This window comes from Saccharomyces eubayanus, chromosome IX (assembly GCF_001298625.1).
Source record: "Saccharomyces eubayanus strain FM1318 chromosome IX, whole genome shotgun sequence".
NCBI lineage: Eukaryota > Fungi > Ascomycota > Saccharomycetes > Saccharomycetales > Saccharomycetaceae > Saccharomyces > Saccharomyces eubayanus.
In genome coordinates, this window is record NC_030984.1 from 38,965 (window position 1) to 58,735 (window position 19,771).

Here is a 19,771-nt window from a genome sequence, read left to right on the forward strand (position 1 = left end):
ATATATCGAACCTAAAAATAGCGTCAGAAATGCTCCCAAAGCACGGCCAAAAACAATTGTGAGGTGAAGCAAAGAGTGTAAAACAAAGGATGCACCCAAGTGGGAAGTATGTACGAAGCCCTTTAGCAATCACAAGATGCCCTCCTTTGTTCTCTTTTCCCTTTAAGGATTGATTCCCCCATATTGCAACCAAAATAACTCAATTTTTCATTTGAATTTTTCAGTCATTACCCGCGCCCCCCGCCTACCAAAAGTAATACCATTTTATGGGGTCATCAAGGCAATATCTGTTATTTATACAATCTCAAGGTCACTTCCACTAGCGTCCGAAGCTCCTTCAGTTTCATTTGATCCAAAGTGCCTTTGCCAAACTTCTTCACGATGACTTCTTTTTTTGAACCATTCGTTCTTTGAAGGTGCCAGGATGACTTTCTCCTTCTTATACTGTAGGAGATCATTAATGACAGTTTTCTTCCCATTAACGCGGTTGTTCTTGGACTCTCCGCCGGGAACAGAGGACTTAAGCACTTTGGAAATTTTCCCATGGGTCGGATCAAATCCTAGACGTTGAATCAGTCCCGTTTGGAGAGCACTCTCTGTGGTTTGCTTCATTTTTTGTTTCTCTCCTTCGCTTTTGTCCTCTAATCCGCTTGACTCCTTTCTTCTCATGATTTTGCCTAGCTCACGGCTCAATGCTGTGGATTTCTTGGTATCAATAATCTTTCTTCTTTTGCTATCCAAGTTTGCGAGCATATCTGGATTCTGAAATTTTTCATCAAAAAATGCCTTGGCAGAATTACTATTGGTAAAATTGTGAGAGTTCTTTTTGACTCTTTCTTCTTCTTCGGAGAGACCTTTACGGGTACTTCTGACTATATTAAATTGATTTTCTCCTTTGGCTCTGTATAAACTAGGTTGAGAATCTACTTTGGTCGGCGCACCCAAGGCGTAACCCCCGTTTAGTTCAATTCTCTTTGCACTAGTCCCTCTAAATTGCACTTCTCTATGATAATCACAGCACATGTGAAGATTTGTATTTATAGGAGATCCACAGTTCTTATGTGTCTTTTTATTCACGATGGGACACCATCCCAAGTCCCTGCTTGAGCCTATTTCCAAGATACACTTGAAGTCATGACTAATTCGGAGATTAAAAGACTTAATAAAGTTCCCACGACCTGAAGGTCTCCACGGTAGTACTTCAGGGTTTAATATTGCTATCACATCACCCAGACGGAGATTATAGTATCTTTCAACACCCTTTTTCCCAAAAATATAAACATCTAGTGAATGTTGGAAATCTGTTATTGTGAACATGAAAAATTTAATCGGCTTCTCAGAAGACGTAAACTTGATGTCTGATTTATGACTAATCAGGCCGACTGTGGCCCAATTGGCGTAGTCAGGTTCCTGGAACTTTGGTGGACGAATTTTGGCAAAAAGCTTGTTCAGTCGAAGAATCTTAATCTCATGTAAAGCATGCTTTAAATCTTCTTCGGGTATGTATCGTTTTTTAACCCAAAGATTTGAAAAACTTTCCAACTCGTTTGTGATTATTGGTTTGTATTCTTTGTTATCAGTACCAAACGTATGTACCCTTGCGTTCATCATACCTTCATATCTGGCAATCTGCTTATCCTCATTTCTCTTTGCACTCTGAAATTTTTGCATAAAATATGTGGTCGTATTACTCGGTGATTCTAGTGATTGCTGAGACAGCATTAGTTCGTTGACGTTTGGAGCTACAGGCCTTATGGCCTGTTTTGAGGCATCTTGGGAATTCTGAACTGTACGTTTCTTAGCGGGAGATTGCGGTACTTCAACAGCCTCAAAGTTAGGATCTTCCGGTTTTTTGAAGTCTTGCTTCCTCTTCAATCGTTCCATTAAGGCTTGCTTCTTTCGTTCCATAAATTCAAGTTCCTTAGCGATGGCCTGTTCGTCTTCTTCATCTGATGTGACATTGTTATACGGATCAACCGCTAAAACCTCACGTGGATCGTCCATTCTTCTACCTACTGAGTTCTTCAATCTGTGTCTAACGTTGAGCGTTTTATTTCTACCAAGGCAGGTTAGGTTGCCTTCATAGATGATTGCTTTTTAAGGTGATACTTTTTTCAGTAACAAATAAGGCGTTGCGTTGCGCATTACAAGAATTTCACACGTGAGAGGGAAAATACAAAACAATTCAAAAATCATTGAACAGGTTTCTTCTTATACCTATCTGTAGGAGTCCTATAAGCTTGTTCCTGTTATAGGTGAATGACACGGTGTTTATACATATATGTATAAATAGAGAAGTACATATACATATTACGAGTTATATTAATTACAGTTTCATAGAAAATTTAGTCATTGTCTGAGCTTTCCTTTATCTTTTTGGAATCGGTATCAGAGGGTACTTCACCGTCGATTGGTCGTTTTAATGAATTGTTTTCAATTTCTATTATTTTTGCCTCATTGTTGTTGTCGTCATTTGGGCCCGCTGCATCAACAGTTGCATCGACTGCAAAGGCAGGTTGGATACTAAATGCCGGTAATGAAACACCTGTGTTAAAACTAGTAGCGGCAGGGGTGAACGGATTTTTAAAGCTTCGGAAAGATGATATATTAGAAGGGAATAAAGGCTTTCCGAAATTAAAAGCTGAAGGGACCTTGTTATCAGCTGCTGTGTTATCTGGGATGTCATTTTCTTTGTTTGAACTAGCTGGGCGACTGTCATTAGAGATTAACCCATTTTTGGCATTCTTTAGCTGTTCTTGAAGTATAGAGTTTTTCTGCTTTATTAATTTGGTAACAATAGAAGGCTTCTCCGAATTCCCCTTCGAGGGGCTATTCCATAGTTCGTCTTCAACACTTATTTCGTTTTCCTTTTTGTTGCTAGACAATGTAAAGCAACCTGAATTCTCTTCTAACTTCCTTTGGAACTCTTGTTCCAATTCTTCCTTACGCTTGCTAATGATTTTTTGAATTCTTTCTTCGCTTGGTAACCTGATTCTTTTCTTTAAGTTCTCTTCCGCTTCTTTAATTCTTCTCACTGTTTCTTCTTCATATTGCTTGAGCCATTGTTTCTTCAGTTCCTCAATATTTTCACCGTTCTCTACCTTTCCTCCGCTATTTTTTCCCGTAATTTCTTCTAGTTTCCTTTCAAACTCAGTTGCCTTTTCTTCAATGGTCTTGGCCTTCTCTGCCTCCATAATTTCTTTCATTTTCTCAATAATGTCAGAAGAGTCACTGGTTTCTTTAAACACTTGAAGTTCCCTCTTAAGTAATTGAATTTCTTCGATTAATGGATTGGAAGTATCGTCTTCTTGATTCTTTGAAACGCCTTCTGCTTGTACTCCATGCTTCTTTAGTTTCGCTTCCAGTTCAAGGACTTTAGATTCTTCACTACGCAAACTCTCTTCCAATTCATTTCTCGTATCTTTTAATTCATCAAGTTCGTTAGTCAAGGCAGTTTGTTGTTTTTTGGAAGCGTCCAACTTTTCGTGCGCTTGTTTCTTTAACCTATTGAATTTATCATTCAAGTCAGCATTTGCATTCTGGGCATTGAGAAGTTTAGCCTTCATGTCGCTAATCTCATTAAATAGCTTTTCAGTTTCTTCTTTGTGTGCCTCTTTCTGTTGTTGAGATAAGCTGTGATACCTCTGTTTCCATTGTTCAATTTCACTTTCATAGACTAAAACCTTATTAGCATTAACAGAAATTTGCTCTTTCGTTTGCACAAGTTCACCTTGTAGTCGAGATAGTTCATGTTGCAAATTAGTGTACTCTTTATAAATTGCTTCATTTCTTTCTGTAACTCTCTCAAGGCTCTTCTGCAAAATGGTGTTGTTTTCCTTTAGGATGTTAACTTGAGTTATTTCTTTCATAATATCCTCAAACTCGTCAATAATTTCGGTAGAACATTGGACATCTTTGCGCGATATGGGGTGAGTTTTCTGCATATCATTTACGGTCTTTTCCAAATTGGCATTCTTTTGCTTTGCGAGTGCTAAATCTCTCTTACAGGTAGTTAGTTTTGTTTCCAGAGTATTCCTTTCATGACGCAGACTGGAAAATAATGAAACTAGCCTTAAATAATCTTTATCACCGTTACTTTCGCCAGTACCATCATCCATTTTTTCGACTAACGCTGAATTTTCAACACGTAATGATTCTGTTTGTTCTATATTAGATATCAATTCTCTTTCGTAATCAGCCTTCTCTTCCATCCACTTCCTTTCATGTTTATCTAGCAATTCTTGAGTGCTGTGCAATGACGATTTGGTTTTTTTCAGCTCCGTTTGGTAATCAATCACTTCGTTTTCAAGACGCAAAACTAGTGCGGATAAGTCTTCATTTGCCTTTAGCTCTGATTGATGTTGAGATGTCTGTTCTTTTTGATACACCTGGACAATCGTGGTCATTTTATCGATTATTTTATTCATTGCTTGGATTTTTTGTGTTTGATTGCTTAGCTTTTCCGATTGTTGAACAAGACGTAAAGCGCCTTCTTTTAGTTTGGGTTGTAATCCCCTAAATTCATCAAGTTCTCTGCGCAAGAAAGATAATTCTTCTTCCCTTGCATTTTTTTCTTTATCAAGCGATTGAGTCTTGACTCTTAATTCTTCTTTTGTTTTCGTTAGTTGATCGTTCAATTCTTTGAGTGCATTTTCGTCTGTTGAGATTATTTCCTCGTAAGTTTCAATCTGAGAATGGGCATCCTTCAACTCAATTTGAGTACGTTCCAATTCTTTTTTTAAAGCCATTTCTAGTGTGTTAACATCACTAATGTTATTCAGGAATTTATATTGGAGTTTGGTCTTTTGCAATTCATTCTCAATGTCCTTCATTTCTAATGAGAGTTTTCTAATTGTTGTTTTCTTTTCAGTTAAATCTGCGGAAACGAGTTTCATATTCTTTTCTGTCTCATCAATGGTATTTTGAGCCCATTTAAGCTGTGAGTTTTTGGATGTTTGTAGTGTTTCTATTTCTTGCACCTTTAAGTGTAGTCTATTATTTAGTTCTTGACAGGATTTTTCCAATTCCTTTATTATTGTATCATATTGGACTTGCTTAGAGTCAGATTTGAGTTTTTGTTCATTTTGACTTGTTTCTGATTCAGTGAGCTTCATTTGTAATTGCATTTTCTCTTTACAACATCTTTCCAAATCCCTAGTTAAAGATTCCTTCATACATCCAAGGTCAGTAGTCTTTTTCGTTAAATTAGATATTTCGCACATCAAAGATTCAATTTTGTTTTTATACTGTGAAACTTTTGTTTCCTCAATACCTATGCTGCCCTGTGTACTTGATGGTCCGCTCGATCTTTGTTTTTCCAATTCAGTTTTCAAGTCATCTATTCTTGTCTGTAAAAGATTTTCCTTCTCAATAGCTAAGATCTTAAAATTTGAAAGTTCTTGTAATGATATTTGTCCATCGGATTGTAATTTTTTACAGGTTAAAAGCTCTTTGTTTAACTTTTGAACAACAGCGGAGTTTTCTATTTTTGTAAGTGAAAGCTCCGCTTCAAGTGCTTTAATTCTCTTCAAATGAACTGCTTCTGTTATTTTGGCAGCGTCTGCATGATCCTTGTTACCATTGGCTGAGGTTAATAATTTGTATGAATCGCGTTCCCTTGATAAAATACTTATACGTGATTCCAATGTTGAGTTTACATGCTCCAGTTCAATTATTGCGTCCTTTGCTTCTTTGATGGTTCGATTCTCTAGCTTGGCTAGACTTTTATCTTGTTTTCCCTCATAATTTTCTAATTTATCAGCCAAAACACGAACGCAATTTAAGAGTTCCATATTCTTTTCTTGGAGCTCATTAGTGTTATTGAATTCGACTAACCGTTCAGTAATGATTGTCTGTGAATCCTTTTCGTTTGGTACATCTTGTGATTCTAATAGTTTTTTCAATGATATTAGTTCATCATTCGATAGCGGTGACGCCGATTTCTGGACGGCAGATATATTCAGAAGAAGAAGTTTCACTTGACGGGCCAAATCCAGGCGCTGTTTCACCAGCGAATGTATATTTGACTCACAATTGTTAAGTTTCTGTCTTAATGAGGTTAGTTCCTTTTCATCCTTCCGTTTGGCAAGAGATATCGTTTCTAAAAGATCCGTGGAATGTTTGAGTTCATGTTCTAATAATTCTGTTCTCTTTTTAAATGAGATCAGTTCTGGGGTTTTGCGTTCTAATTCCATGATAAAACTCTCCATTTGGTTTTGTAACTGGAATTTTTGATTTCTTTCTTTTATCAATTGTCTTTTCAAATTTTTGATATCAGAAACTAACCCACTAACGGAGGGGTCGGCAATATGTGTATTATCAAAAGCGGCTTCATTTTCTTCAATGCAATCTGCAACTATATCCTGTAACCGCTGGCATTGATACTTTGACTTTTCTAGTTTTAATTTGGTATCTATTAGTTCATCTATCACATTGGAATGTTCGGGATTTTTGCAAGGATCATCATTATCTTTTTCTATTGTTATCAAGGAGTAATTTCTTTCAAGCGAGGTCAATTGCGAGCGGAGCAAATCGTTCATATTTTTCTGTAAAGTCATTTCTTTGGAGAACTCAGCTTTTTCTATATTTACGGTATCTTTTAGGTTTTTAATCTCCAATATTTTCTCTCCCATTGAATGAGATAATTGTTTATTTTGAGCTACTAGAAACAGATTATTGGTAGAAACAGATTCATAGTCGTTTTGAATTCGGTTTAATTTTTCTTCGAGATTCTGTACATGAACTGTTTTTGTAACTTCATCAACTAGCGTTTTCTCGTCACGAAAAGACAATTGCTCTTGAATCCACTTTTTGTTCTGTAGTATTAGGTCCTTTTCCTGTGACACAGTTTCATACTTCAATTTCAATGACAGAGTATTAGATTTGCATGTTTGTAGTATGTTTTCCATCTCCAACAGCTTTCTTCGTAGTAGCTTATTTTCATTGCTTAAAGCGTTCCTTGCTGGATCATCATTTTCACGTTCAGCTTGGGAAACTGCCGCTTCCTCTTTCATACCTCTCTCATCATCTAGTTTTTTAATAGTGTCTTTGCTCGCATTCAATTGCTTGTTTAACGCATCTATTTTCCGCGCACATTTTGAACGTTCATTTTTTAATAGGCTATGCAAACGATCCGATTCTTTGTTGGATACATTTTTCTCCTCAGACGACTTAGCCAGTAATTCGTTGAGTTTAGATATCCTTGTATAGTACTGCGACTTGATCTCATCAATTAAAACATTGAGCCTTGTTACTTCTTCTTCTGAACGTTCAAATTTGTCTATTCTCTTGCATAGGGTCCTTAATATAGAATAGTTCACGCCTCGAAGCGATTCGGATGGCACGTGCAGGTATTCTGATATTCTGTCCTCCATTACTTTTTGAAGAATAGCTGATTTTGCTTAATATATTCACGCCTTTAACGACCGTCTCTTAGAAAACAGCAAGCCCCAACAATAAGCGTCTGCCACTGGATATTACTTTTCTGTTGTTTTCAATTCTTAATCAACGCTTTCCAATGATTTCCAAATATTGAATATTTCATACACTCGTAATAGTGCCTTTTTCCCTTATATGGCGTAAATTTTTCAAAAACTTTGACAACTTCCGGGTTATACACGTTTCTAAAATTCAAAAGTTTAACCATTTTGAATCCGTACATTACTTGATGTATGGGTTCCTTTTCTATAATTTTCATGCTCTTTTTCATTTATCTGTTTTGATATTTCGTTGCGCACGCCAGGAAAACGTGCAATCCTCGCGCGCTCCTGCCTAGAGATAGACAGAGATCTTTCCCTCTTGGGAGTAGAAGCTGGCCGAAGCATTCTCTAGGCAGGCTTTCTTGTTCCGCCCGCCTGGGGGAAAGGTGGCCCCCTTCTCTATCCAGTGAGGTAAGCATTGCTTTCGAAGCCGTATCAACAATTTCTGGAATTAAAGGTAGTTGAAGGTCTATTTCGTTACTACACTTATCATTGTTGATTATTAGTGTAATATTAAGACGACCAAGATTCAAACATGCAAATGTATGCACAATATCCATTTCAGATATAGATTTTCAAACGTTCATTAGACAAGGAGACAATTATTTGTGAGATTGAAGTTTTTACCATGTGGAAGGACATCTTCCCTCCAAATTCCGGATTATATTTGTGAAAAAGTTAACATGCCCAACAATAACTAGAGATAAGGGAAAGGATTCGCCAGCGTTTGGATGTAAAATGCACTTTTCCTTTAAGATATGAATTTTGAGTTAACATATGATGTGAAAGGCAAACAACACAAAGAAAGAATAACGATACACTTTAAAAATCTGTGATAAAGACACGTTACAATGGCACTGGATGGGGCATGTAACTCCCATCAGCGAATGTACGGCGCTTGCGAATTCATCCAAATTTTTGTTTCTTCTTCTCTGAATGTCTGATACTATTATATTTCCCGATGAAATTTTTACTAACTTTTATCATTTTGTTTTATAACATCATTTTTTTCGTCAGTTTTGTCAAAACTTTGACTGGTAAGACCATCACTTTGGAAGTTGAATCTTCTGACACCATTGACAATGTCAAGTCAAAGATTCAAGACAAGGAAGGTATCCCTCCTGACCAACAAAGATTAATCTTTGCTGGTAAGCAATTGGAAGACGGTAGAACCTTGTCTGACTACAATATCCAAAAGGAATCCACTTTACATTTAGTTTTGAGATTGAGAGGTGGTATCATTGAACCATCTTTGAAAGCTTTGGCTTCCAAGTACAACTGTGACAAATCTGTTTGCCGTAAATGTTACGCTAGATTGCCACCAAGAGCTACCAACTGTAGAAAGAGAAAGTGTGGTCACACCAACCAATTGCGTCCAAAGAAGAAGTTGAAATGATCTGTTTCGCTCAATCATTCTATACATTTATTTACTGTATACTTTAATGTACATCTTCTTTTATCATACCTATTATTAAGATCGCAATAATACTTATTGTAATATGTCAAACATATGCTTGCCATAGTGTTAAAATATGGGATCTATAAAGTGTTTTCAATAAAGAATATATATATACATATATCAATATAAATATATCAGCAAATGTATAATGACGATATTATACACTAGTCCATGATTAAATGCCTATTTTTTTATTTGTTATTTTTTCTTTTCCTGGTATGCTGCACAAAATTCTATAAGGATGGTTTTCAATTTTGGCCTCTTGATTGGTTTCGATAAAAATCCATTCATGCCTGATTCTAAGCATTCCTTGATATTACTATCATCGGCGAATGCAGTTAAAGCAACAATTGGAGATTTGTAACCCAAATCGCGTCTTATCATCTTGGTAGAGAGTAATCCATCCACTTTAGGCATCTGAACATCCATGAAAATCATATTATAATTTTCGCCCCTGGATGTCAATTCTTTAACTTTATCAAACGCATCTTGGCCATCGCAAGCCAGTTCAATGTTCTCAATACCTTCTAGATTCAGCATTCTTTTGATAACTTCTTGATTCACGTGATTGTCTTCCACGACCAATATCTTGATACTTGAGTCATTCGTATTGCTGTTTGAAACTGTGGGTATAGTTCTACTGGATGTAGCTGTACCAGTACTTTGTAGAAATKGTCTATCAAGATTCACAGAACCTACACTTTCTTCTCTAGAATGATGTGTGGAAGGCGTACTCTTTTGCACATTGCTGTCAGCACTTGAAAAAGATATAGAATTTTTTACTTTTTTCTCTTGGAGTTGTTGGTGTGTTTCATCTGATTCGTTCCCTCCTTCTTTTTCTTCTTCAATATTTGTGGCTTTTCTGCCTTCTTCTTCCTCGTTGCTTCTTGATTCTCGTAGCATTTCATTAGTTGAACCGTACCTATTGGCAGCGGGTGTTGCGATGGAAGATGTCGACTGTCGACTCTTTATACTTTTTGCGACATTGAATTTGACTCTTCTATTTTGCCTACTCTCAGGATTAAATTCGTCTTCAAATGGAAAGTTCGTATTCGCAAAACTGATTTCTTTAGTTTGATCTAAAGGTAAGGTAAATGTAAATTTACTACCAACACCAACTTTAGATTCTAATTTCATCGTCCCGTGCATCATATTTGCTAGTTGTCTACAAATAGATAAACCTAATCCGGTACCACCGTATTGTCTGGATAATGTTTGGTCACCTTGAACAAATGGGTGGAAGACGGACTCTTGTAAAGAAGGGTCGATACCAGGCCCCGTATCTTCAACTTCTATGGAAATGGCCCATGTTTTTGGGTTTTCTATTGGTTTTCCAAGATCACCCCCTTCATCTTCATCAGAACCAGGTGCTTTATTGAATTGACTGTTGAATATCGCATCATCATATGAGCTAGTACTTGTCGATGCTATTGAAGAGATATCGTCATTCGATGATTTCTCTCTATCCCTCGTTTTCTTATAAATGTTCTCATTTGCAGCAGTGTTTCGTTTTGTTATCTCTTCTTGAATTGTAGAAGTATCTCTGTTACTTATGACGGAAGTGGTCGTAGATTCTGAATCCATGCTTTTTTTGAAATTTGCTGCTTCTTTGAGGTGATGCTTATTTATTTTTTCTATGTCTTCAAGTATTTCTGTCCCCTTTCTGACATGCACTTCTTTAAATTGTTTTTTTTCACTTAATTCCTTGTCGTATTCACCTAAGAGTTTCATTCTGACCTCAACGGTACCATCAACCGGTGTGAACTTCAGAGCATTGGATACTAAGTTCATCACGATTTGAATAATTCTGTTGGAATCACCCCAAAGAACCATTGTTCTTATGTAATTAGGGAATAATGAAATTGAAAGACGAACACGCTGATCTTTGGCAACCTTACCAAAAATAGATTTTATTTGTAAGGCGACATCGGTAATGCAAAAATCTCTTTTCTCAAGTTTCGTCCTTTGAAGTACATTTTTAGAAAAGGTTAACAGTTCTGTTAAGATATGCAGCAAAAGCTCACCTGACCTAAATATAAGTTTCAAGCTGTTCCTTATCTTATTAACATCGGTTTCTTCCATGGAGATAGCTGTCATACCGAGAATACCATTCAAAGGTGTTCTTAATTCATGTGAAATGTTAGCTATGAAGACTGTTTTGGCCTCGTTCGCAGCTTCTGCCTCGATCTTAGCAGCCTCGAGTTGCTTAGTTCTAGCCCTGACTCTATCTTCTAAGAGGGCATAATGTTGATCTAGTGCATCAGTCATGGTATTGAAGGTTTCGGTTAAATCAGAAAGCTCGTCAGAAAATAGCCTTCTATAATCCGGTAGTCTAGCTTCAGTTAAGTTCGCAGAGGTAGTAAGAGTGTGAGATCTACTGGAGCTCCTATCGTTATCATTGTGCCTTAGGGCGTTAGGTGCAAGCAAATCATGGTTCAGAGAGCCGTCCATTGATATTTTGGCATTGTTTTGGTGATTCGGTATTTTGTTTTCTTCTTCTAAGGGTGATAGTTTTTCATTACCAATATTTATAGCACTTTTCATACTACTATCTGTTGACATTACGGCACCGCTACCACGCCCGCTACATACATGGCCGCTTGCACTTGTGGTGCTGCCAGCCTCTCCGCTATTGAATTGTAATAAAGAGGAAGGAACAGCAAATCCTGAACTGAATCCTCTTTTAAATGAGCTGGTACGACTTACTGTTCTCGGGGTACTAGGTCGTAGACCTCTTCCCTCTGTAATTAATTCGGTTGCCTTTTGCAATCGCACAATCGGTTGAACTGCCCAGTGTGCTAGAGGTAGGGTTAGTAGAATCACAAATACACCAATAGCAATGACAGTACCAGTAATGATTTTTGCTAATTTGGTTGAGGGAGAGAGGAAGACTGATTCTGGTTGTGAAACTACGGCGACCCAGTTAACTAATTGGAATGAACATGATGAGTAACCTAGAGCTAAATTTTTTATGCCAAAGCTATTGGTCTTTTTCAAAGATCCTCCTTTACCATTTCTGAAAGCACTGCTTATGAACGTGTTGTTTTTTATTGGAAAATTAGTTTTTGTTATTGTTGAAGAGGTTCCATACGGCGGAAAGATGAAATGGTATGCAGAGGCTTTACTTTGATTACTGTATACTGCGGAAATAATGGCAACGTTAGATTTTTCTAATGCGGTTGTATCATTGAATACGCTCTTTAGACCTTCTGCTGACATGATTATAGTGATGTATCCATATACTCTCGAATCTGTTAAGATAATTGAAGGATTTGCGAAAATGGGTAAAGACATAGACATCAGATAGTCGGTGCTGTTAAGTATTGGATCTGTTAGTATACCTGTAGTTTCTAGTGAAGAAGGTAATGGCATATCGGTGGACAACGGAAACAACTCATCAGAAATATCCTTCGGTATTAAGTCACCAGTTCCATTGTTTGTAGCATTCAAGACAGTAGTAAATGAAGAATCGTAAACCTTAGCCACATAAAATAAATTCGAAGAGCTCAAAAATTTCTGTACAATACTTATGGAGTCCACCCAGTTATCCGAACTTTTGTTACCTGCAACATAACCTGTCAGCGAGTTTTGTAAAGCATCCCTTGAAGCTAAATAGTATGCTTGGTAGTATAGATAGTTCAAAGTCTGATCAATCTGTGACGACTTCAACTGGGCGGCAATATACAGTCTATCGGATCTTAAGTTCTTATAATTTGAAGTGAAATAGACACCTGTAGTTACAGCTAAAATTACCAGCGATATTAAAGCCACGATACTCACCAAGGCTGTCAGTTGAGCTCGGATGCCTATCCTAAACGGAGGGGTGAATAGCGACCTTGACGGAAGACGAAGTCGCATCTATGTTGTCTATTGAAAGCAATCTAGATTATTCTTCTTGGCTTTTTTCACCTTCGCCGCTATGCTTATTATAATCAATGCTAGATCTACAAGATCTGCTGTGCAATTCCAACTATTACTCTATTCAAAAATAAAAGAATTTATCTGAAAATAACAAAGTAACAAAGGCACGTGAAATTAGAAAGAGATGCAACAACACTAGTCCAAACCTACTGAACTTTTCGTCAAATATGGTTATTGAGATTGCTATAAATTGCGAGACTAGTTGGTGGTAAATCACTAAAAAATAAAAAGGAAACTTTAACGCGGCGCAAAAAGATCGGGTAATTCAAGGCGTACAAGTACATTTCAGTAGATATAACCGAAATATAGTATAGGAGTGGCAGTACTGGCTTTCAGGTATATTGGCATTTATTTCAGTTGGTTTGGTTTTTCTTGCTGTGAAAGACGTTGACATGTGCGAAAGTAAGAAAGCCTTATAGAAACGTAAAATAATAAACAGGTGGAATATTTTATAAGCTGCTTTATTTATCTATGTATTGAAAAACAAAACGAAAGTTGCTTGGAAAAGGCAAAACTTTTGTATTTGAGAAGCTTCTACACAATCGATGAAATGAACCGAACGGGGAATATAGGTACGTAGTGACAGAAAGAGTAGATAGAGTAAAAAACTATGAGTATGGGGGAAGGGGTTATAATAAAATATAACCGAGTGCCAAAATCCGATTAGATTCATCAACGGAAAAATCAGGGTTTTTATTAAGATTGTCTAGAAAATTCAAAGGCCTGGACAGAGCGGTCAGGAAGAAATCATTCATTTTACCCCATGTTTCCTTTATGACATTGAGACTTTTCATAATGAATCCGTCCGAATTGAAGTTTATCTGAAGCGTGCCCTTATCAAACCATAAAAACTGCTCACTAGAAGAGGCAGGAGTAGTGGTAGCCGTGTTAACCGTGTCTCTAGAAGAATCCAAAGAAAGAAAAGAAGCTAATAAAGACGATCGCGAATTGAAGGACCTGATCGTTTGGTGGTCATATGCTGCGGTGACAAAGTATGTTACGCAACATCCAAAACTTATCCCAATAGTGATTGAAACGCCCCAAGTAAACCATTTTGTTGAAGAGCGTTGCTTTTTTTTTTTAGATTTTTTACTTGATTTGGAAGATTTCCTTTTTGAACTTCCAGCTCTCTTGTTACGATTATATGACCTGGAATATGTCTGTATGGTTTCATCATCATTATCTTCATCCTGGCCTTCATTATTTTCATCTTGCACGTATTCCAAAGACAGATCTTGTAACCTCTCAAACATTTTTTTCATATCTTTTCTATTTGTCACTACCACTGGAGGATACAACAGTTTGATTAGGCTATTTTTTAAGAATGATTTCAGAACATTCTTTACTTGAATGGTTTGACCCGGTTGACAGATAGGTATTATGGGCTTGCCTTGGGCGTATTCGACGATTCTATTGAGTAGAGATACCATTTCTTTCAACTCTTGGAAAACTACGACGATACCTGTATATTGCGGGAATATTGTGGAGTCATGAGATTTGGGTAATTCAAAGAGAGACTGATATTCTTTGGGCGTTGATTGATAAAATTTTGTACCCGCTCTCCCCAGTACCAGAAGACGGAAAACTGGATTCTTTCGTGAAAGTGATAATTTAGGCATAACAAAGGAATTTGTCGAAGAGGTTAAACTCTTTGTTATTGTCACGCTGTCTTCTTCATACACTCCATTATCGTCATCATTGTCAATGCAAACAACTTCTTCTTCTTGCTCACCATAGAAGGTCCTCTCCCTGGGAGGCATGGGTAACGATATTACCGTATGGAGTTGCTTAAAGGGGTGTGATGGCGAAGCAACACTTGCGCCATCTTGGCCTTGTTTGATGATGTTTATTATATCAGCAGCAGGCGCTTGAAGCAAGTCTTGTTCTTCTTCAGAAGTGTCACTAGACGATAAGATACTCCCATTTGTGGTCTGCGAAGAGCACCTTTCTGGGATAAAAGAAGCGCCTAAGTCCAAAGGTTGAATGGTTTGCCATGATCCTGATATATTATCGATTACGTTATGGTGGTTCGATATGTCAATAGATGTGACCAAGCTCTGTCCCAACGGGGAAGGCGAACTCCCGGTCTTGCCCAACAGTTCTAACACAGATAGATGAGGGTCTAGCAAACCTTTGTCTTCCCAAGCTTGTCCTTCAGAGCATGGGCGGATATTCATTGATGAAGAATTTGGCGCCATGTTCCTGGAAGATGATCCTTTCTTTTCTCTATGTTGGTGGTCCAGAACCATATCTGCTGTTTCTTAACCGTGTTTTTTTGCGTTTGTGATTAATACTTTAATATAGTTTATCGATAAGGAAAGCCACAACCGATAAGAGAAAATGTCAAACACTAAAATAATGGGCGCTACAAGACAATGAGCCCAACAAAAACCAAAAAAAATCTAGTCCTCACGATATGACGAGTATGCGTTGAAAAAATTTCTGCACCTTATTTCCCAACTATTCTTTTCTTGTTTGATAGATCTGTTTTTGAAAAAGGGGTGCGTCGAACAATAGATGTATGTTCTAGATACCACGAGAGGATAAGGTGTTTCAAAAGTTTACACCAAACAAATGTCAAACTATGCGAGCTCTGTCAGTACAGTTCGACTAGACCCTTACCACTCAAACTATACACAGCACACCTTATTTACAGTGTTTTGTGTTTGAGCGATGGGATTGTCGTCTCTTCAGCCGTCCCAAAAAATCGTTATTAAGCATGCCGAGAGCATATTCTATTTCCCCTTTGCACTATAAACGTAAATCGTACATACAGTTTTTAGAGAAGAGTAGAACCAAAACAGCGGCAGGCGAGTGCAAGGTTCACAGAGTCTAGATAACAATGTTGTCTATCAATCTAACGATGGTATTCGGATTTTCGCGGTCAGTCACGTATACGGCACAACTGATCACAAGTGGCTGTTGCTCTCTAGTGTTTTCAACAAGAGACAGCTCATCGAGTGTTTTAAAATCTGCCAACGAAATGTAGTCTATCTTAAAATCGTGGGAATCAACGTATGGTGCCCAAATTTGGGTGACGATGTCAATGATTTCTGATCTAGAGAGACGAGCCCCGGATGCCAAGCCCTTGATTGCAATTTCTGCAGCTTTTAGTCCACGGTATAGGTTTTCAGCAATCTTTAGAGACTTTGGGCAGAGATATTTGTTTCTGCTACTTAAAGCCAGGCCACTGCTGTTTCTAACAATGGGCATCATCTGCAACTTTGTATTGACGAACAGCTCGTCCACCATACACTGCAGAACAATGAATTGCTGGATGTCCTTCTGGCCAAAATAGGCCACATCAGCCATTACAATGTTAAACAATTTGGTCACGACAGTAGCCACGCCTCTGAAGAAGTTAGGTCTCGTCTCACCCTCCAGTTTCTCACTCAGCCCAAGAACACTGACAAAAGGCCCTCTCTGCTTTTCCACGTTGAGAGGGATCCCTTGTGGATACATGACATGAGCGTTGGGTGCAAATAAAACGTCTACGTTCAACGATTCAAGCATTTTGATATCATCCGGTAGAGTCCGAGGATAGTTATCTAGATCCTCTGTGGGGGCAAACTGCGAAGGATTGACGAATATACTGACCACAGTGTATGTGTTTTCACTCACAGATTTCGAGATCAAACTAGCATGGCCCGAGTGCAGGCAACCCATTGTGGGGACAAACCCAATGGATTCTCTGGATCTGGTATCCTTGAGCTCCTGCGTTCTCCATTGAACAACCTCCTCAACCGTATGGAAAACCCTCATTTTAGTGATTGGGAACGTATAGTTGTACTACTTAAATATCACAGAGCAATCCCAATTAAAGCTCAACTCTTAATCATAGGAATACTTCTGATTTTCCAAATAACGAACCAAGCTGTTCATATTGAACGGTAAAAAAGGAAAGAAAAAAATGCATGTTACCCGCACATCTGGCTTTTCTTGCTCTTCAAAATAGTTGGGCGGTTATTTTGATTATTTCTCTTACTCCTTTGCTTTATTGTCATCCACTACAACAAGATGACAAGAAGAAGGTAACAAGATAAACTAAAATGTATGCTGATTTGATACAATCCGGTTCGATATAGTGATGGTGCTTAAAGAAGAATAAAGGAAACATTGGAGGTGCAAATATGAGTCTCAATTTGTCGGGACACGGTGACTAGGACCGGTTTTACCATGAGACAAGTGTCAATATGTGGTAATAATCATGCTGTTAGATCCGGTTGGTTCAGATTGGTGGTTATGGGACTTCAAATGGCACTTACTATCCACAATCTTCTGGCCTCGGCGGCTAAACTTGTTACCCCGCTTAAGATGCCAAAAAGTCGATTTTCTGCGTACAAAATGATAATCCACAAAACAAAAATTTCTAAAATAAACAAAGGACACCAAAAATGGCAAAAGCAAAAGTAATAGATAGCAGAGAAGAGGTCGGGATCTACCATTGGCTTTTCAAAGACAACATTGCCAAAAAATAACCGACTTTCTTCGCATACTTTCCCCCCCATTTAGAGTGTTCTATAGAAATATTTCATCAGAGAGATACCCGTTTCTGTAGAATGCAAAGCTCGACAAGTACAGACCAGCATGTGCTACATCACATGGACCCTCATAGGTTCACATCGCAAATACCTACTGCTTCATCGTCGCAATTGAGGAGAAGAAATAGTACGAACCCCGGTCTAACAGACATGATCAACAAGAGTATTGCAAGAAACACGATAGGTGGTACCGGCATTCCTACGGGAGGTATCAACAAAAAGAAAAATTCAAGAAGCACGGTTGCAGGTGGTACAAATAGCACGGCATTGGCCTTCAATGATAAACCGATCAACAGTAATAGCAGCAATAGGTTATCAATAAATCAGATCGGTAACATACAGCAGCACCTAAGTAATAGAGATCCGAGGCCATTAAGGGACAAAAATTTCCAAAACGCCATTCAAGAAGAGATTTTTGATTATTTGAAGAAAAATAAATTTGACATCGAAACAAACCACCCCATTTCAATAAAGTTTTTAAAACAACCTACCCAAAAAGGTTTTATCATTATCTTTAAGTGGTTATATTCCAGACTCGACCCAGGTTATGGTTTCACTAGGTCAATTGAAAATGAAATCTACCAAATTTTAAAAAATTTACGTTATCCGTTCCTAGAATCAATCAATAAATCGCAAATTTCTGCCGTAGGTGGTTCGAATTGGCATAAATTCCTGGGTATGTTACATTGGTTAGTACGAACAAATATCAAACTGGATATGTGTTTAAATAAAGTGGATCGTTCATTGATCAGTCAAAATACGCAAGAAATGACAATCTTAAACCAACCTTTAAAAACTTTGGATGAACAGGACCAAAGACAGGAAAAATACGAGCTCATGGTGGAAAAACTTTTAATCGATTATTTTACAGAATCCTACAAAAGTTTTTTAAAACTAGAAGATAATTACGCCCCATCGATGCAAGATTTGAAATCGGGTTTTGAAAAATTTGTTCATGTAATCAATGCGGATATATCTAATTTGCAAAATCAGAATGACACTCTTTATGAAAAGTATCAAGAAGTTATGAAAATAAGTCAAAAAGTCAAAACTACTAGAGAAAAATGGAAGGCGCTAAAAAGTGATTCTAACAAATATGAGAGTTATGTTAATGCAATGAAGCAAAAAAGTCAAGAATGGCCAAGTAAATTAGAAAAGATGAAATCTGAATGTAGCGTGAAAAAAGAAGAGATTAAAGCTTTAGAAACTAATATTGATGAATTGCACAAAATTTTGAAAAGAAAGGGGATCTCCACTGAACAATTTGAATTACAGAATCACGAAAGAGAAGAGCTAACAAAGGAACTGGATAAAATAAACTTTCAATCCGATAAATTAACGAGTTCCATCAAGTCTAGAAAGCTAGAAGCTGAGGGTATTTTTAAAAGCTTGTTGGACACCTTGAGGCAATACGATCTATCAATACAAAACTTGGTAAGATCGCGTAATCAATTAGGTCATCATGTTGATGAATCGTGTTTAAAAATCAACATTCCAGATAATCTGCTAGACGCAGAACTTCACGATAGCATTACATACCAGCAATTATTACCCAAAGGATCCGGAATCAGCGAATCTATTAAAAAATGCATATTAAAATTAAATGATGATATCCATGAAAGGATCAAAGCTATTGAGAAAGATAATACAACATTAGAAAAAGATATCAAAAACTTGAAATATGACATAAATGAGAAAACCCAAGTCAACGAAAGACTCGAGTTGGAGTTATCTGAAGCAAACTCCAAATTTGAACTTTCCAAACAAGAAAACGAACGATTACTAGTAGCACAGAGAATTGAAATCGAAAAAATGGAGAAAAAAATAAGTGACTCAAATCTTTTAATGAAAACCAAAATATCAGACGCTGAAGAATTAGTGACTTCGACAGAGCTAAAATTGGAAGAATTAAAAGTTGATCTGAATAGGAAACGATACAAGCTGCATCAAAAAGTGATTCATGTAATTGATGTAACAAGTAAATTTAAAATCAGTATTCAATCATCATTAGAAAACTCCGAAAATAGCTTGGGAAGCATTATCGAAGAGCTAAAACATTTGGAGTTTGACAAGGAACATCAGTAGAATCAAAAAATAACATTAACGACAACTGCAACCACAACAAAAATACCCAGAGCATGTACAGTAAGAAGCTCAATCCATACATATTCTCAATAAACTGCATTTTTTTTTTAATTCTGTTCCCGTCCCGATTTTTCATTTCTCATTTTTAACTAATGAATATCAGTATGTAGTTGTGTTTTAAGGTAAATATATACAAATATATTTGAATGCTTTGATTAGGAATGTTCTATTTTTTTTTTGTATGTTATAAGATGAAGTGGTGGTATTAGTGACGAAAGAATAAGAAA

At 37.2% G+C, this 19,771-nt stretch overlaps 7 protein-coding genes across 7 annotated transcripts; 2 read left to right on the forward strand and 5 right to left on the reverse strand.

Annotated features, from left to right (window-relative positions):
- Positions 1–294: 294 nt before the first annotated feature.
- Positions 295–2,004, reverse strand: MCM10 (Mcm10p; the record flags this gene model as incomplete). The annotated part of the gene is made up of 1 exon (XM_018365755.1): positions 295–2,004. The coding sequence occupies one exon, from the start codon at positions 2,002–2,004 to the stop codon at positions 295–297; it is 1,710 nt and encodes a 569-aa protein (XP_018221473.1).
- Positions 2,005–2,345: 341 nt separating this feature from the next.
- Positions 2,346–7,373, reverse strand: MLP2 (Mlp2p; the record flags this gene model as incomplete). Its single annotated transcript, XM_018365756.1, has 1 exon — positions 2,346–7,373. One exon carries the CDS (start codon positions 7,371–7,373, stop codon positions 2,346–2,348), a length of 5,028 nt encoding a protein of 1,675 aa, XP_018221474.1.
- Positions 7,374–8,439: 1,066 nt separating this feature from the next.
- On the forward strand, positions 8,440–8,874 carry RPL40A (ubiquitin-60S ribosomal protein eL40 RPL40A fusion protein; the record flags this gene model as incomplete). Its single annotated transcript, XM_018365757.1, has 1 exon — positions 8,440–8,874. One exon carries the CDS (start codon positions 8,440–8,442, stop codon positions 8,872–8,874), a length of 435 nt encoding a protein of 144 aa, XP_018221475.1.
- Positions 8,875–9,135: 261 nt separating this feature from the next.
- On the reverse strand, positions 9,136–12,795 carry SLN1 (histidine kinase; the record flags this gene model as incomplete). Its single annotated transcript, XM_018365758.1, has 1 exon — positions 9,136–12,795. The coding sequence occupies one exon, from the start codon at positions 12,793–12,795 to the stop codon at positions 9,136–9,138; it is 3,660 nt and encodes a 1,219-aa protein (XP_018221476.1).
- Positions 12,796–13,487: 692 nt separating this feature from the next.
- Positions 13,488–15,107, reverse strand: ATG32 (mitophagy protein ATG32; the record flags this gene model as incomplete). Its single annotated transcript, XM_018365759.1, has 1 exon — positions 13,488–15,107. One exon carries the CDS (start codon positions 15,105–15,107, stop codon positions 13,488–13,490), a length of 1,620 nt encoding a protein of 539 aa, XP_018221477.1.
- Positions 15,108–15,690: 583 nt separating this feature from the next.
- Positions 15,691–16,620, reverse strand: PAN6 (pantoate--beta-alanine ligase PAN6; the record flags this gene model as incomplete). The annotated part of the gene is made up of 1 exon (XM_018365760.1): positions 15,691–16,620. One exon carries the CDS (start codon positions 16,618–16,620, stop codon positions 15,691–15,693), a length of 930 nt encoding a protein of 309 aa, XP_018221478.1.
- Positions 16,621–17,417: 797 nt separating this feature from the next.
- NDC80 (kinetochore-associated Ndc80 complex subunit NDC80) lies at positions 17,418–19,484 on the forward strand (the record flags this gene model as incomplete). The annotated part of the gene is made up of 1 exon (XM_018365761.1): positions 17,418–19,484. The coding sequence occupies one exon, from the start codon at positions 17,418–17,420 to the stop codon at positions 19,482–19,484; it is 2,067 nt and encodes a 688-aa protein (XP_018221479.1).
- Positions 19,485–19,771: the final 287 nt, after the last annotated feature.